Here is a 19340-nt window from a genome sequence, read left to right as displayed (position 1 = left end):
AACCTCATTTGGGGCCATTTGCAGGCATAGGACGTTAACATTCAGAAGTTAATCCAAGTGGTGGATTTGCATGTGTGTCCTAGGGTGAGAAGGAAGTGAGTTCTTTGGGAGGTTGTGGTCAAACCAATCAGTGCTTGGTTTTGAATATTGTCACCTGGTTTGGCCTGTGAAGGTATGGATGCCTCTGAGAACACAGGGGGTTAAAAGCAGAGAACTCCCAGGAGAACTCTCTTGGTTCAGGTCCGTGAAGGAGCTCAGAGCTCCCCTGCCCAGCAGGGCTGGCTGGGGGAGGGAAGCCATGCGGCCGGGTGAGGTAGGCCGGAGCCTCGGGCAGAGGAGGGGGTGAAGGCTTGGCAAGATGGAAGGGTGGAGGAGCCCTGAGAGGCATCAGGCCCCCTCCTACCTCCCCCGGGAGATAGAGAGGGAGAGTCAGTGCCTGTGCTGCCTTGAGGTTTGATATCGGCAGCACAGCCAGCCAGAAGTGGGGGATGCGGCACCAAGAACTGGCCGCCGTGGGAGTTCTGGGCAGACAGAGGCGAAGATTTTAACCCCTTTCTTGAATGATGGTTCTAGAAACCATTTGTAAGGTTCTAGAAACCTTACAAATACTGATCCTCCTGAATCAGAATGAGGAGAGATGAAGCAGGAGGAAATGAGCAAGTGTGAAGAAAGCTGGTGCAAGCAAGAGATGTCCGAAGAGGTGAGAAGAATCCTAGGTGGGAGGAGGTGATGGAGTGGCCTGGGGCTGGACTCTTTCCTTGTAGGGCCATGGACAGACCCATGTCTTTCCTGTGACCCAGAGACTGCATTTAGGGGGAGGCAATGCCTTGGAGCCAAGAGAGTGCAGTGAAGCAGTGGCGAGAGCAGAGGCGGCTGAGGAGGGTGTGAGATGCCCTCTGTCTTCAGAGAAGACAAAGATTTCTGTTCACACTGTTCCTCAGTGCTGGGGGTAAATTTGGGGGACACTGGTGTCCCAAGGCTGAGGGACCATCACTTTTTGGAGCTGGGTTTCCATCCTTAAAAAGGGGAACCCTAAAAGCAGTCCTGGTCCATGTGCAGTGGTGAGAGCACTGGACATGGAGGGAAGAAGTCACGAGGGCAGATGTTCTCTGGGCAGTGCCACGAGTGACATGGAAACACAAGTGGTTTCAATTGTGTTTCCAGGGGAAACCTATGGTGCAAGGGGGGACTCCTCTCTCCCTGATGGACTGAGAGTTGATTGTTTGAGGGGTGGTGATGGACTGAAAGTTGATTATCTGAGAGATGGTGACTGGGTGAAAATCTAAGGTTTTGTTTCATGCTGTGGAGGAAATGGGGGGGAGGAGAAGGAATGTATTTGGAGTGTTTTCATTCTGAGTTCTGTGTCTGTTCCTTTTTAGATATTGTAGTTAATAAAGTTTTTTTTTCCTTTATTCCTAAGTTGGAGCCTGCTTTGCTCTGTTTCTGATCACATCTTGCAGCAGCTACTAGGGAGAGTATATTTTCATGGGGGGCACTGGCATTGTGCCAGCCTCAAGCCATGACAATGAGCTACATCATAATGTTTTTAGTTTCCTGTTGGTATTAGGTAAAGTTGATTTAAAAGATAGAATCCCTTGAACTTCAGTAAAATGAAAAAGCAGCCTGAGAATTTCAGTAGTCTTGGCTTCAGACTATCAAATTGCTATGCCTCATTTCAGTGAAACTTTTTACATTCTGGTAGGCTTTTGTATGCCTGTTATACTGTGTGCTGAACACTGAACAAGGTTTTAAGTTTTGCTCTCTGAGATGGAAATAATACATCCCTGGTTTTCTTCTTTAAAAAATTAAGGCAAGTTCTGTACCAAAAAAAGGGAAGTTGAGCAGAGTCCTGTAAATGCAATGCTTATAGACGCTTATCTTGTCCTGTTCCTGATCTCAGCTCACTTGCCCCTAAAAAACTGATTGACACTCCACTTCAAGCAAGGATTGTGACAAAGCAGATCCTTAGGTGAGAGTAGCACTAGATTATAATACTTTCTCTTTGATATAAGTGCAGTTTTTTGCTGAGTACTTGCTTAGCACTTCTAATTGGAAGCTAGTGTTGAGGCATTTTGTACTACTTAATCTTGAATCTCTTCCATTCCTTGGTTCTGATCTTTTTTTGACACAGTAATTTGATCATGCCCTGGTGCTCAAAAGACACACTGACTTCTTCCCAGTCATTTATATATTTTTGTAAAGCCTTAAGTTGAGGCTTCAGCTTGTTTTCTACAGTGTTTAAAAGTGATTTGTTTTTCCAGTTAAACAAATCTGAAAATGCCACTAGATTTGTGGAGCTGTGCTCGTTGCCTGTGTTGCATCGCCTCTTGTGATTGACTGAGCTAATTCAGAAGGTTAAATCAGGAAGAGAACAAGTGAGTTTTTGTAGGATGGGGGTCTTTTAGGTACCTAATTAGTGATGACACAGGAGGAGGAGGAGGACTGCAAGAATAAGCTTTCTGATGTCAATTGAGATTAAACTGGCCAAATAATACTGCTTAGCCTGACTTTAAGAGTGTTCTGCTGACAGCAACTTGCTGTCTGTGAAATGGGATGTTCTTGTTGTTTTGCTCCATTTTTGATTGGACCTCTTCTGTGTTCCTTGCCACTACTTTGTGCTAAGGCCACGTGTACCCGTGAGCTGAATAACTTGCTGATAGAGGGAAAAAAATTCAGTTTTATGCTCCTCTGTAGTTTGGCTTTGTCTTGTGGAAATAGTTGGCAGGTTGTGGGAAATCAGTGGCTAGAAAGGGTCAGTATGGTCACCTTGTCTTGCCAGGAGTGTGCTGTTAAGTGGGTAACAAAATGCATTGCTTTTATAATTAGACTTGTGCATGGCTACTTCATATAGAAAATGTAAATCTGCTGTTTATTGCACCAAATAACAAGCCTGTAAATGTCGAAAGTATTCTGTCATTCCATATCATGAATGCTTTGCTGTGTTATGAAGGTTATCATATAGTTCCTCAGTATCTTTTTTTTTTCAGTTAGTGGTAGAAGCTTAATTTGGAATTGATATTGAAAATATTATCATGGTCAGTATTTGATAGCACGCAGTTCTATCAAATTTTATTGCTGCAAGTGAGCCTTAGGGATCTTTTTGTTTTGTTTACTCTTTGAACATTCTGTCAAGTTACATGAGTAGAGTCATTGCCTCGCTGTTTCAGGTACGACTTTATTGCCAAGCATGGCATTGGATCACTGTGATCAAAAATCAGATAGTGCATAGGAACCTAGCTGAAATTGAATCATGTTAAAATGCTTGAGATGGCAATCTCATCAGGCTGCATGTGAAACAGTAGGGGACAATCTTATTTATTCCAAGGAAGCATAAAGGAAAGGGAAGGCAAATCTGTAAAAACTTGGGCAAATATGAAGAAAAAAGTATGAAAACCTCATGATTGTGTTTACCTTGAGAAGTTACAAAACATATTGAATTACTAAGTAAATACAAAGTGTATCCAGAAGTTTTGTTGGAAATGACAGATTTCAATATTGTAAACATAAGGCAGAAAAGGTCAGATTTCAAGAGGAGGAGGGCCGGGCTTCATTAAAACAATGAATGTATGTCCCGTGTGCCAGTGCTTTGGATCAGTTAAGGACCTGAATAGTGTGGTCTTCAAGTGGCTTGTTCTTCAGAACCTTGGGCATTATAAGCCTCTAAATGTGTTGTTTTGGGGGAGACCTGTAGCTCATTATTCAACTGCAATCTGTGAGCAGAATACTGACTCTTGACTGGAAGTCTTTATGTCAAAGGAAATACTTATCTTAAGCATCCTGAGCCTTGGAGAGCCCTGAATATCTTCATGGTAATTAGCTTGCTAGTTTGAGCTATTAGCTTGATTGCTCTGCAACTACAGCTAGTTAAATAATAACTGGATGGAGATTAAAACAAGAGATACTGTTCCAAATTAAATATGTGGCATTGGCACTTCAGATTTAAACTATTTCTAGCACTTTAAACATTTCGGAGTCTATATACTGTTGTATGAACTGTATGTAAGTTCAAGTCATTTGTGTAGATAAGTTGATTTTGTGTGTGTGTGTGTCTTTGGAGTCTGAACATGTTGTCAGAAGATAAGATAAATGTAAAAATGTAAAATTTGGAGTAGTGAAATGTTAACTTTCTACCTCCCTTGCTGGAGAAGGTGAAGGAAAAAGATCTAACTGATCAACATTCTATAGCTGCAACTGTGTTTATGTCTCTAAATATATATGGGTCCTGCTCGGTTCAGTCTGTGAATCTTGAAAATAGCAGCAAAGAAAAAGTTTGACTTCTGAAAATATTAATGTAATTCATGTGAGAACACAATGTTCTTATGGCACAAATTAGTTGTTAGAAGTATTCCTTGGTGGGAAAGTTGTTGAGTATTGACTTCTTAAATGTACAGTGGTCATCTTTATGTAGCTAAAGCCTCCAATTACTGGGAGCAAAGTTGTCAAAAAAAGAAAAAAGTAAAAGGAAGCAAAAGAGCTTATGTGTTCAGTTAACTGGGATGTTTTTTCAGTTTAGTTTCTTACCTTCTGCTGAGCAGTTTTTGTAAGTTCACTTGTGGGGTTTTTCTGTACTAAGCTGTTTGGGGTTATATACAGCTAGTCACTCTGATAAAGTTTAATATAAGTTAAGATTCAGTAGATTTAACTGTTGCAAAAATCAGATTCCTGAATGAAAGTGTGTTTTTCTTTGCTTAAATTACATTACAGAATATTTGTATCCTGTACATTCTGAAATAAATTTCACAAATGTAACTTGTGAATTTATTTATAAGGTAGAAAGCAATAGTCAAATACTTTTTGAGGAACATTCTACCTTATGTTTAAATGTAGCAATGGCAAGTGGAGATGAATTTTGAACAGAACTCTGTACATGGCAGTTTGCAAATAGTTATACTGTTTCCAGAGTCTGCACAATAATGTGTCAGGTAAGAAGCATGAGGAGAATAGACAGAATGTTGTTGCACTACTTGTCATGGCAGATATTCTCTATTTGAGACGTGTTATGGTTTGGGTTTGTTTTTTTTTTTCTTTTCTTGGTATTTTTTGTCCCTTTACCAGCCCCACTTAGCTACTGATGTATCAACAATATTGGTCTGAATTTCTGGCTTAGTTTGACTTATTTGTGTAGCTTAAGGTGTTCATACTGTTGATGTTAGCCAGTAGTTTTACACTGAAGAAATCCATAGCTAAATCACTTTTTTGGGTGATTTCATTGACTCAGAAATGGTTTGAACAATGAAAAATCAATCTATGAGAAGCAGAAAGCTTTTAACAATGGATTTGTAGATAAAGGCTTTTAAGGACTTCTTTCCTGAACACATGGCTTGCCTTTTGTGTGAGCTTGGTGAGTGAAGAGGTGGCTCATGTCTCAAGTTGAATGACTTCTTCATGCTTATGAGAATGGGGCTAAAAAAATTGATACTTGACTTTTGCTCTATTGGTGAACTTCCTCAGTAACAGCTTGAGTACTGACTTGGTATCTGAAGAGAGGATCAGAGCATTTGAAATAGCTCTGTTAAAATCTGAGCACAGGAAAAAGAAATACACTGTGGACCAAGACTTTGGTTCTTTTTCGTCAGGTTAGTTTGCTCCAAGAGAACTAATGAGTGAAGTTGCTGGAGCATCTGTTGGCAAAAGAAATTGTGAACCTGTGGTATATTGAACTGCTTTGTCCTAGTGGATTTCCTTTCTTGAAAGGAGGGTGGTGTAAAATGTTGAGTTCAGAATTTTAGGTATTAAGCAGAAATATGTTGAATCCTAAGCAAGCACTTGACTATGCCTACTCTTGCATATTTGCTGTCTGAGATAAGATCCTGCGTGAAGACACCCCACTGCACTGAAGCAGAAAGATTGCATGTGCATGATGGTAAATGTCTTCATTAGGAGGTAGGGTAGGAAAGCTCAAGTTGAGGTCTTTTGAGTGATTGTCACTGTAAATGTGGAGTGGTTTGTGGGATTTTGATAGGGGCTTTTTTATTTGTTTTTTTTTTTTAATTGTTGCTTTGCTTTTTAAGTATTTACTGGTACGGTAAGTGCTAGAAGTTTCACTTATTTCTACTTATAAAAGATTTGACTTCATAAATATTTAAGGAGAAGCACATAAGTGCAGTAGTTTAACTTAAGTTTTTCTTGATGCTCTATATCAGTAGTCAGACTGCTAAAAAGTGCCATGTCTTGTTTTTTTGGTAAATCTGAATTCACTGAATGTTCATATCTAGTTAAATTCCCAAAAGACTGTTAGCACAGTTACACAATTGTTGGTGGTTTTTATATGAAGTTCTGTATTAGTGGTAGTATTCTCTGAAAAATTATTGGTCTGTGCCTAGGTTTGATGTTTTTGCTTGAAATGTGTTTCTGTAGTATTTCCACACTGTTGTGAATCAGTTAATTAGAAAAAAGCAGGAATTCTCTTCTAAAAAGGTAAACTAATTATGGAAGAAGGCTTATGGGGAAAACCAAGCAACATAACTTTCCTGTGTAGCAACTAACACTTGCTTTGTGTTTAGGTGCCTTAGCTGGACCAGTTGTTGATCCACATGTGACAGCAGTTTGGGGGAAGAAGGTTGCACTGAAATGCATAATTGATGTGAACGAAACAATCACACAAGTTTCTTGGGAGAAGATATATGGTAAAAGTTCACAGACTATTGCTGTTCATCACCCTGAATATGGAATATCTGTTCAAGGAGAATACCAAGGAAGAGTGGCATTTAAAAACTACTCACTTACTGATGCAACAATCATCTTAAAAAATGTAAGCTTTTCTGATGCAGGAGAATATGTTTGCAAGGCAGTTACATTCCCACTTGGAAATACACAGTCGTCAACAACTGTAACAGTATTAGGTAAGTCAGCTTCTTTTTGAAAGGAAAATTCTGCAAACTTACAAATAAGTTGAATTTTACCATTTAACCCAAAGAAAATGCAAAATATGTGTTTGCTGGTCTTTCGTTGCAAGTGTGCAATTTTTACTAATGTCATAGAGGAGAATTCTTTTGGTTCTTGCTTCTTTAGAACTTGTTATTTGACTGTCTAGTTATTAAAAATAAATAACATTCCTATTTAGGCATTATCCTGAAAACATTCAGTTTGTATTAGCCCAGTGTTTTAGAACTTTGACAGACAATGCTGATACCAGGGACTTGTGTGTATGTGCTGGGAAGCTGCTGAACTTGGCTTTAGCTACCACGTTGGCTAAATTCCCTCAGTTAGTACTGGGTAGTCACTGGTCTTCAGAAAAAGCAGGTATTTCTAAACCTTGTTGGTAACTGTTTGTCTCAGTGAAATAGTCTGTCATCTGTAATGAGGTTAGAGAGTTCCCAGTGAGGGTCAATGCCCCATGCCTGGAAACATTCAGATGGGACTCTGCAGCAGCCTGGTGTAGTTGAAGATGTTCCTGCTTATTGCAAGGGGATTAGACTGGATGACCTTCAAAAAGTCCCTTCCAACGCAATTCTATGATTTTATAAATGTGCTGCTGATGTGATAATTTAATATAGCTGCTTAGGTCTGTGATGCAAACTGTTCTTTGCACAATGTAAATGTCAAGCAAAACTATCTAGATGGCTTCTGGGAGTTGTGGGAAGAAAGAGTCAATTTAAGCTCTTGACTCTGGATAGTCCTAATGTGAAACTTTTATAGACTTGAGGGTTAGTTTGCACTAATTTTGTCCCTCTTGTTGAGGGCTGAGTATTGTTGTCATAAGGAATTAGTGCTGAAGTGCAAGTAACTCAGGTGTTACTCCAGTGTAAGGTAAAATGATTTCTCTGAAACTTGAAAGCCAGTTATTAAGTTGCCCTCTCCTTATAATACTATTCTTGTTGTACTAGTCTAAGGTACTTCTATATCTCTTGTCGGGGTGGGGTGGAGGGGGTAAAATGATATTTTCTGTAGCTGAGGTGTTTGTCAATGACTATTTCTGTAAGCAGGTGTGCTTTTTAGGATCATCTCTTCATCTTTGATACCAGCTTTTCATAATAAAAGAATATTCAATGGGATTAATCAGAGGGCTGTAGCACAGTATGTAAACTGGTTTTCACCACAAGGTGGGGCAAAATAAATGCATCAAAGCAACTGGCTTAATCCAATTTGAAACCAGTAACTTAACCAAAATTCTTTGTGATGCACAAAGCATGTGGTCTTACAGTTCCCTTTCACCTGACTTCCATCTGTACTGAAAGTGGCTGTGTGTGTGGTTATTATAGCAGTATCTTGACTTCAGGTTTCAGCTATGGTGCTTTACCAATAAGCAGTGGGAATTTCTTACTACTTCCCCTCACCTTTCCTAGTCAGTTCCTCTTTCTAAGATTGGTTTATTTTGTTTGGTTTTTTTCAGGTAACATTAGCTATTGTGTCCATTTTGCACTCATAATATCAGGTTTCTGGAGGAACTTGGAAAGCACATGTATGTCTCATGCGCTTATTAATCTACATTTGGAAGAGTAGAAGGACCACAACATGTTTCATTAGATATACATTCTGAAAAATCGCATTTGAAATAGGAAAAAAAGTGTTAGGCAAACAGTGGTTCTGATCGTAGCTTTCTTCATCATTGATGTAGATGATTGCCAATTGCTGTTAAGTCTCTCAGGACTCTCTAAATGGCAAAACCCAGCTGTTATTTGCAAAGATGCTTTTCCATCCTAGTTACCAGCAGCTTCACTTGCATGGTAGCTAACCTTCTGTTGGACTTAAGTTCTTTGTCCTCAGCTGTGTCTTTTCTGTCCTTTTAGAAACTCTTTGCTACACTGACTTGTAGGCTTAAACAGTCAAAATACTGGGGAAGTAATGATGTTCAGAATATGCTTGTAAATTAATACAAGCATATTCTGAACATCAAAAGTTCACAACTTGTGAACTTTGCTGGCCTGAACTCAGCAATTCCAAGCTCATCAGAATCTTAAGGCATGTAATTGCTATAATTTAAATCTTGATGTAACTTAAAATCATCTTCAATGATACATTGACTTCATTCTCCCACTGGTCTAAAAAACTCTTCCTTAAGTAAGGAAAAAAGTTCCTGTCCTAAGGCTGTGGCTATTTCCAGTTGAAGCAGGACTGCCTTTTTTCCTAGTCTCTGTCTGTTCTTATTTAGCAAAGAATTTGTTTCCTTCCCCTGTGTAGTGGACACACTTAGTCATTTACTAGATGCTTGTATGCTCTGGAGACACTGAAGACAAATGGAAGAAAGAAATACCTACAAGATAAAATGCCCTATGTTGTGCCACAGCGCACTGATCACTTAAGATCATATTTAAAACCTCTTATGTGCCTCAGGTTTAACACATGAGCCATGTTTGGTGACTTTGCCCACTCCCAGTTTGCTTTGTTTAGTGTTTCATGTTGTCTTAAGGAAATGCACTCTAAAAGAAGAGGTTAAGACAGTGGAAATACAAAATGCTTTTAGGGTCAAACAGATATATTGAACTTTTCTGAAACTTTGGTTTGCCAAACTTACCTTGTTAAACTTCTGCAAAAAATGGCAAATAATTTTTGTGTCAAGCTGTTGGTTTCCCCAGGATCCCAAGATGCTGACCAAATGAGGCAAACTGGTGTCTCAGGGCAGAAGTAAGGGCTTGTTGCTTGGTGTCTTGCAGAGCTGACATAATTTTTATGTTACTAACTTGAGTGCTGCCCATGACCATTTTAAATACTTGGTTTGGTTTAACTCTGTCTTGCTAAGTTGTATTTCTTATCATGGGTATTGATAAAGTACGACATGTTCCTCTGCAGCCTAGCTCTTACCAATGCTAAAGTGAGGAATGACTTATACAAAGGAGTGTCAAAGGCATGTCTATCTTAGATCCTAGACACTGTAATGCAGAATGTCTTCCAGTTAGGAATTAAAAGATTATGAATGTTAGGCAGTATAGATATTGGATACAGAATACTCAGGGCCAAGAAAAAGTATCAAGTAGATGGCAAATTAGTGAACTGACTGGCCTTAAAACAAACAAGCAAACTACCCCAAACTACTAAAACAAGAAAACCTTAATAAGTTAATTGTTAATTAACAAACAGGATAAAGTACACAGGAAGATAATGAGGTGAGAGAAAATAAAAACTTGAAATACTGTTTTGGAAAGAAGTTAATCAAGTACATGTCAGATGTGATAAAGAAGATGACAATTCCCAGTGTCATGCTATTGCCAAGGAATTAGTGAATTTAATGTTGGGAGGAAATAATCCTGTTTGTGTTGTAATCATGCCAACATCATCCAGACCTCCTGTGCCCAGTATGTGCAGAAAAATAGTTTTAAAACTAATAGAAGCAATTGAAAAAAATTTATGAAGGTCAGGAAAACCAAAAAGCAGCTTTTTGGCCTCTAAACTTGATGCAGTAGGATTTAAGGCTCATGTCTGGCTGCTCTATTGTGTTTTTTTCTATAAAGAAGTATAAGGACCAGAACAGTGAAAGATTTCTGGTATGTCTGTGTTGAATGTAAAGTGAGGGTTGAATAAGCTGGGTGAAATTAGGTGGTGGTCATGAGTCAGTAAAAGGGCAAGCACAGATGGGCAAATTGATTGAGACCTTTTGAGCAACAGCCCATCTCTCTTCCATGGCTTCAGCCATCCTGTCTTTAATACTCAAATATAATTTATGCCATAATGTTGCTTTAGATGGAACTCTCACACTATGGAAGTAGGTCTTGCATCTTAGGGGATTGATGGCTTCCTTTTCCATGCAAAGTGTTATCCTCACTGTCTTTTTTATTTGGCCTAAATAGAGCATAATATTTCTACTGAGTGGGTGTAGCAGCTTCTCTAATGTTCTCCCAGCTGCCTCTTGTATTCCTCCACCACCACTGTGGGTAGAGAAAGTCAGTGAAAATGACATTCATGTGGCACAATGAATGGTCCTGGGATAAGAGGACTGTATATAGAAATTACACTTTCAAAAAACAAAAAAAAATGCCACAAATAGCATTCCAAAGCGTACTTTGGATATGGAAACCTGTAGGCCTGGGAATAATTATATTTTATGACGCTGAGTAGTTTTGAATAGTTTACCTTTGTGTCTACTTGACAAGTGTAAAACTAAGTATTATACAATGAACTCAAACTGACAAATCTCTGGTATCATTTGAGATAGTAGGTTTTTAAAATTAGTCTATAGTGCTTTATGGCTACTTGAAGGCTTCTTTTTCTAAAAGTACAATAGTGAGTAGTCTGCTTGGGTCTGGACATCTCTACAACTTATTTAGGGGTTCTTGTTTACATACATATCCCTTCACAAAGAGGTGGAGGAAAAATTACACAGTTGCATTTTTTAAAAGAAAAATCAAAGGAATAGAACATATCAGGCCTTTATTTCCAGCTGAAATTATCTGAAATTATTTGAGTCTACAGTTTTGGCATGAAATGCTAATTTAATTTATTTTACTATTGTGGAAATCTTGGGAAGGGAGGGATACAGCAAAATAGAACTTTCATGCATGTGAAATTCTAAATATAAATTTGTGTGTATACTTCTGCATTTTAGTAATGCTACAGAAGCTATTGAAGTCTCTACCAATGATTTCAGGAGAACAAGGCAATAGTGTTCATGTTAAATCAGGAAAACCAAATTGTGGGTCAAATAACAAAGCTATGTAATGTCAAATTCTCCATACTAGGTTTTAAAGGCTTTTTTTGAGGATTAGACAGTGCTTCATAGGTACATCAGTTCAGCTATGCAAACTTCCTGCACAAAGCTGTAGCTGTTGCTGGTGTTGAAGAGCAGGGAATCAGATTTTGAAAGAGGCTCTATTAGAAATGCTTCAGATCTAGAAGAGTGAGCGTGCAACTTGGCAGAAAAAACCTGCTATTGGCTTATTTTCAGTAGGTTTACTAACAAATCTCAGAGGGTGGGCATTCAGGGAAACAAAGAAAATAATTTGCTCTCAGTATCTGCTCAAATACTCTTCAGCTTCATAACAACTTGTATTCTTTAAGCACTTCTAAGCACAGAACAGAAAACCTACATTTTTATAAGATTATCAATTTAATAGTTGCCTTTTCCTTTAGCGTAATTGAGCAAATAATAAACCAACTTGTTCAGACATGAGCAGTGTTAGACTGAGCAAAAAAGTGAAAAACTGATCCTGGCATTAAATGGGCTGAAGCTGAAAATATTTATCTTTGGAAGTAGTTGGAGAACTTGCCAGGTACGGTGAACTTAGCTCTTTCTGATTCTCTTACAAGATGTGTGTGTCAGTCAGCTTTCATTTATTGGAAAGAAATTCCATGAACTAACTTTTTTCCTTCTGATAATGAAAGGCACAGAAGTTGCAAGACTTATCTATCTCTGCTTTGTGATTAGTGAGGGCTGATCCACTGAGGTGGATTCTGAAGCATTATGGTGAGTAGCAATGACCTTCCTTCAGAGCACTCCAGTAGCCAGATTAGAGCAAGAGACCAGGATTGTGGAACAGGCTGGTACACTACAGCAAACCTGGTGACACAAACGGGCCATTCTAACACAGCCCAGCCACGGTTTGTATCTGAAGCAACAGGTAGTTTTTCTGACTTGGGATGTTACTGGTGGGAGGTTTGTACAGGGCTGAAACAGATTTGCTAAACCAGAAGGAAATTTTTTGGAAGCTTGTTAGTCTACAGCCCTCAGCAGTAGACTTGTCCATGAGGACCTCAACTTCCTTTTAGAAATAAGTGTGTTCCCCAAGGTTTTAAAATTTTGGAGTGAGAAGTGGCTTTTCAAGGAGGTCACATCCTTCCACATGCAGATTTCTTTAGTATTCAGTTCCATGTAGACAAAATATATACAGGCAAAATTTTATTTTTCTATAGAACAATGAATTTTATTTTTGTGTTTTTATTGAAATTTTATTAATATATAGATTACTTTGTACATTGAAAACTTAGATTTTATATACAATTGTGTATTTCTGTGTACTTATTAGATCCTTTATTCAATGTGTGGTGTGTGTATATATAATAAAGATGCAGTTTGGAAGTCATTTCTATAATAGTGATCAAGAAAAGCTTAAACTCTTAATGTTGGGTGTTAGAACACTGAAGTAGATTTCAAGTGACACAAACTGACAGTATAGATAAATTCTTGAATGCTTGAAAATGCAGCAGAATCTAAGCTTTTTGAAAAAAACAAACCTGCAGTGTCATTTCAACCTAATACCTTTAGTTTGCTGTTTTAAGACACTGCATCTCGTATTTTGGACCCAGCCACTCTGGAATTCCCTTTCAGTGCATTAAATGTATTGAATGAACAGCATTGAACTTGAGTGGGTGGACAAAGAGAGGTAGTGTCAACAGCCTTGTAGAGCTGTCATCTCTTGAGATAATGCATGGTCTTCTAGGATGTTTGATTAACATGAGCATTTGCAAACAAATTAGAGCTTGTTTAACTTTTAAGTAGTGACACTTTCAAAGATATGGAGTTCTTGTTTAAATCTTTCTTTTCCCCTCCTTAGTTGAACCAGTTGTGAGCTTAATGAAAGGACCAAACCCTCTAATAGATGGGTCAAATAGGACAGTAGCAGCCACTTGTACAGCAGCCACTGGAAAACCTGCTGCGCAGATTGTCTGGGAAGGAGGCCTTGGTGAAATGGAATCCACCTCTATTTTGTTTCCAAATGAAACAGTGACAGTTGTAAGCCACTATGTGATTGTCCCTACACGATTTGCAAGAGGAAGACTCATAACCTGCGTTGTGAGGCACCCCACCCTTGAAAAAGAGATGAGATACCCTTTCATGCTGGACATACAGTGTAAGTATTCTGTGAGGTGATTATTCCTGGTATGTATCTTGCAACTTCCCCCTTAATCAGTGTACACCTTCCACGGGAAGGAGATGGGTGCTTTCTGCTTCAGGAAAATGGAAACTCTACAGAAAAGCTGTGATAAGAGGCAGGTCCAGCAGGAGCAAAAGCCTAGGGTCTCTGTATTGAAAATAAAGTAATGAAGCTAGAATACTGTTACATTTCTACTGTTTTGGATAATGAATCATGGGTAAACATGAGGGTTGATCCAAAAGCCATTTATAGTGTCTTAAAATGTCAGCAGTATTAAAAAAGAATGCTTATGAAAATTCATGTATGAGATGCTAAGTTGAAAATAGGTTTTGTAGTGGTCAGTAAGTTACTTCCAGATTATTCACCTAGCTTTGTCCACTCTAACTAGCACAAGGAAACAAGAACATAATGCATACATGCCTAGTGTTTGTTATTCAGCTTCAGATTGCTCATATAATTCAAACCTGCACCAGGCTTCTTTAAAAAATGTATGGCTTTTAAAAGATATGATTACAAAGCAAGGTGGCTTACAATGTTGCTTAGTTAAAACCAGTTAAGACAAGTAAGCTTTAGGCATGTGATCCCTTTTTGTTAGACAGTGCCTATATGAACAAAACCAGCCATTTTCGTGTTTTCCTTGGATGTCCTGTCTTGGCTGTGTGCTGCTTTAAAGTTCCTAAATCACAGAAGTCTGTAGTTGAAGTAGAACAAATGTAGTGGCTGGAAAAAATAGACTTGGCTGTTTTGATTTGACTAGAATTTGATTTTTGGCTTGTTTTTGTTCTGTTTGGTAAAGAATCACTTATTTTGGCATAAAATAATGATTCACACTGCTTTATTTTATTGGTCTTGAAATAAAGTTCTAGATTGGAGGGCCATTGATACACAAATAAAACTGAAGAGGATTTGCATTGTCTCAAACAGTGAATAAAATAATTATTTCCTGTTGAAAATGAAGTGAGGGTGCAAGTTGGTCTTCAATATTTTCATCTGAGATTAGTGTTAATGCATGTTTCAAAATTTCTAACAAGGCTGTATAGTAAGGTACACAGCAGCAGGTGAGAAGCAGTGTGTGCTCTTCAGTCTTCCCTGACACTTATTAGGTTTTGCAACTGCTTCTCCATTTCAGCTCCAGACCTTATCCCAAATCATACTGGTTTGACCGTTCCTTGGCTTTTAAATATTTTCCCAAGGCCTCTGAAATCACCTGCTGGCTTTTTAGAGCTATAACATAATTCTGCATTTTGATACGAATGGATAATTTAATCTTTACAGTTGGCATCTGTGAACATTTTGGTGATTTCTTAATTACCTGGTTTCTCCCAAGGTTGTTTCTGATCCTTTGCTGTATCTTTTTAATGAGAAGTAGTTCTAAGTCACCATTCCTCCTTCCCAAAAACATGAAACTGATTTCTTTTTTCTGAAGTCCTCTCACTTCCTCAAGGTGCTGTGTGGTTGGTTGCTGAAAACACACTGGGAAAGTTGCACTGATTAAAACAATTTGTTCACTGCTGCATATTAATGTTGTAGCTTGGAACTGTATCATGTTCTCTGTACATTTTGATGGTGTTCTTTAAATTAAAAACAAAAAGGCCACCAACAACTAAAGCAGACAAAAAAAACAAACATGAAAAAAAGTACCTATCTGTTCTACTAATCTTACGCATGATGCACTTTAAATGTAAAAATTGTGGTTGTTCATAAATGAAATCTTTTTTTGTCAGATGCCCCGGAAGTTTCAGTAACTGGCTATGATGGAAACTGGTTCATTGGAAGAGCAAATGTTCAGCTCAAATGTAATGCTGATGCAAATCCACTACCTATGGAATTTATGTGGACCAGGTAAATATTTATGAAAAGGGACTTGCCACATGATTCAAGTGGTATAATCACTTTGCTTACAGTGAATGCATGTTTTGAAAACAAAGAATGTATGACTTGTATTGATCATACTGGTTTTATCCAGCTTTTTAAAAGGAGAATACAAGATATGTGTTCATATGAATACAGGTGAGTGGATATCTTGTAAATTTATGTGCCTAAACAGTTTGTCATTACTCTCAGGGTAAAGTCTCTTTAGTTACTCAAGATGGACTGCACACTGTGTGTTACAGCATGTAGAGCAAAGACCAATAACTCTAATAAGGATCCAACTATTATTTACGTATGCCTCTAATGGGCAAATTTAAAAGCTTACATACCATCCACACTTCATGAATCTGTGGACTCCCATCCCAGGCTTAGCTGAAAATCACTGTGATGGGAAATTTCAGCACATAACAATTCCCGTGTTTAGAAAAAGCCCCTAACAGCAGTACCACTTGCTTCTTCAGATGCACTAGGTTCTCAGTTCTCTCATTTGAGTTTTAAACATATGTAAGAACTAATCAATACTACCAGTGTTCACAATTCTAGAAGAAATGAACCTATTTAAATACATTCAAAGATCACTGTTAGGCTTCCCTAACTTAAAATGGAAGAAACTTTCACAGGAAATCTAAATTTTCTGGAATAAACCTGTTGTGCCTTTCTGAGCAACAGCAAAACCCATCCAAAAAGCTGTAGTATTGGTGAATAAGAAACTTCATGTGTAGGGAGGGGAAATCCATGTAAAAGAAGGGTAGCTTGAGCTTGGAGAAATACTGTGTTGAACTGTGTGCTGTTTGACTGGTGTCAGATTACAATAGGTTGTAGAACTCCCTTACCAACCAGTTTTATCCCTTGGAAGAGAAGATGTCATTGTATTTACTGGGATAGTGATATTTTCATGATTGGTAATGTTTTTAAATGTTGCATGTATGAGAATTTTATTAGAGCTTTCAAACCACTTGACTGTTTTTGTAATGTTTCTTGAAATAAATACTTCTGGTACTATGAAGTATGTGCTTGATGACTTTTATCTGCTTTATGTGGCTGAAGCAATTCTGGGCAATAATCACAGCCAAGGACTAGGAAAGTTGTCTTGAACCATTTTCTGAAGATTGCATTTAGTGTGAGCTGTGAAGTGTTTGTTTCTTTTCCTTTGAGTACCTGTTTTGAAGTGATGGTTGCCTTTTTGTTCAATACTACTTAAAAAATCACGATTGCCAAATGCTTTCAAGATACTGTTATCTAGTGATCTAGTTTGAATATTGATTTAGGCCTCCTTGGCTGTTAATAGGTACGTAGATAAATTAAAATGCGTTTCAATGGCATGGAATTACACAGGTGTTTAATAGGCAGTTGGCAGCTCTGTTAGAATAGTTCCAGGGCTTTTGCCCTTTCCTCTTTTTCTCTTGTGTTTACACCGTTGTAACTGTAATCTTAGGCAAAATTGTACAGGGAAATTATGGACTTTGAAAAGTCAGTTGATTAAAAATAATTTTTTTAACCAATTGTTTCCTCAGGTGTATCACCAAGTACCACATTTCATTTCAGTGAAGTAATTTAGACAGAGTGATGGGAGATAAGAAAAGGCAGTTCAGGAGAGGAGAAACTGCTTGAATTCTTGCTCAGAAGTTCTAGTCAAAATGTCCTCTAAATTAAGAATGTATGGACAGAAATATCTACTGAATGCAAATGAAACAGGCAGCTAATCCTGACAGCAGAAGTGCTTCTTAGTTAGACTGTTAGTTTTCAGAGCCTGGGTTGTCTTGTTCCTCCAAGTTCTTTTGAGATGCTGTTTTCTTAGCTGTAGTGGTGTAGATTTTAGACAGCTTGCTAGTTCCAGTAGATCTGACATTTAAAGGATTTGGCCCAGCAATTTAATACTGAGTAAACCTTCAGGTGTACACTAAGAATATTGAAGGAAAGCCCACTGGAAGTGTCAGAGCACAGTGAAATATTCATTCTATAGATTATTGGCAATATCATTTTAAACTCCTTCTGTTTAAACTACTTGTAAATATACACATTTGAAATATAACTGTCCTTTTAGGTTGGATGGACAATGGCCTGAAGGACTATTGGCTGTTAACAATACTTTGCAATTCAGCAGCCCTTTGACTTACAACTACACTGGGACTTACATTTGTAAGGTGACGAATGCCCTTGGTCAGAAAAGTGATCAGAAGACTATCTACATATTAGGTAAGTCTTACTTCTTAACAAAGACAGTATGTTAACTTGGAACATTTTTTTGTCAGTGATTGAATTAGCAAACTGAAGACCCAGTTGTTGCATGAAATATATGAAAAATATATGCTTTTTGTGTGAAAAGACATTGAAAGTGTGGATTTAAAAGCTACAGCACAATTTGGCATTAAACTGACTCTTAAATAGCAACATATAGGAGAAATTCTTACAGTTAAGGTGCTTCTAAGATAATTATTTTCTCTTGGTAGTCAAATTAACATTTTTTTTAATGGTCTTAACTTGTGTTTGACAAGACACATTGACTGCAATAAGTAGTACCTTGTCTGTAATAAATTGAGAAAGCAGATGTTAGTGGAAGGGGAACAACTACATTTAGAAAAGCTGAAGATGCTCTGTTTTAAGGAAGTTAGGGTTATGTTCTGAGTGTGTGCATTTTACACCCATTACTTGTGGCATTTTCTTGGGGTTCAGATACCCAGTAATCATCAAGTTAAATACCTCATGAACAACTCCTGCTGATCTACTAGTACCATATAGCAAATTTGTGTGTCTGTGTAGCACTACTGCTGTTGGAACTCACAGCCTTGCATCATAAACACAATGTAATTCATGTTTTACTGTGACACCTTTTATGTGAAAGAGCACTATGGTTTACAGTAAGCATGAATACTTCTATACAAATGTGGAAAAGCTGTTCAGATTTTCATAAGGGATTAATTACCTTAATCAATAAATGCTAGTATTATAGGGGCTCTTAAGGAAGATAATAGACATGAAAATTAAAACTTCATTTTGTTGTATTGTGTTGCTGCTTTTTACTAAGCTCTTGACATCAGTTATTTCATTAAGCAAATTGTCAGAGCACATGGTGACCTGTTAGAGAATACAGAGATGGTGGATACAAACATAGATGACTTCTTTGTTAAAACTGCATATGAACACTTAAGAGTTAAAATGAGAATGAGAATTTAAGACTAAAACTATAAGTACAAGATGCTTGAAACCACATCAGTCAGAATTCACTTTAGAATCTGCATCTTTAGAATGAATGATTATGTTGAAGTCAGTGATGTAATTACAACTGTAGGCCACTGTGGAAAGCTAGTAAGTTCTAATTAACTGTCTGGCCAATGAGCTAGTTAACTGGAAACTTATAGTTTGAGACAGTTGAATTACTTGTAAACTACTCTAATAGCTAGAATTTTATATCATTTAAAAGAATTCAAGTGCTGCCAATTGTTATGAAAGTTAGTTCTGTGAGTTACTTTTGGGTGTTTTGGTTCTAAGGCTGCTTCTATGGAGAAGTCTTCATGACTGCATAGTAGTCTCAAAACAATTACAAAAACTGGCACACTAAGAAATATCAATTCAAAAAAATTAGAAAATCATCATTAAATAGGGTGAAATGTTTGACTAGAATATAACTTTCAAATAGACCTGCTCAAAAAATATGAGTGCAGTTTGGAGCTCTGTTCTCAGCCCTATTCTATCGGTAAGGAGTGGGGAAAAGTTTTTTTCAAG

The 19340-nt window shown here is 37.7% G+C and overlaps 1 protein-coding gene across 3 annotated transcripts in view; it reads left to right on the top strand.

Annotated features, from left to right (window-relative positions):
* The window catches only part of NECTIN3 (nectin cell adhesion molecule 3), a 60430-nt gene that overhangs the window by 18490 nt on the left and 22600 nt on the right, over positions 1-19340 (top strand). For 2 of the 3 annotated variants that reach the window (XM_064410563.1, XM_064410562.1), the window contains exons 2-5: positions 6504-6842; positions 13425-13721; positions 15470-15587; positions 17662-17813. In XM_064410563.1, coding sequence (XP_064266633.1) covers positions 6504-6842; positions 13425-13721; positions 15470-15587; positions 17662-17813 — 906 coding nt within the window. The remainder of the gene's footprint in view (positions 1-6503; positions 6843-13424; positions 13722-15469; positions 15588-17661; positions 17814-19340) is intronic. The other variant, XM_064410564.1, reaches the window with a different exon arrangement.

This window comes from Passer domesticus, chromosome 2 (assembly GCF_036417665.1).
Source record: "Passer domesticus isolate bPasDom1 chromosome 2, bPasDom1.hap1, whole genome shotgun sequence".
Classification (NCBI taxonomy): domain Eukaryota; kingdom Metazoa; phylum Chordata; class Aves; order Passeriformes; family Passeridae; genus Passer; species Passer domesticus.
This window is presented reverse-complemented; position numbering and strand designations above follow the sequence as displayed.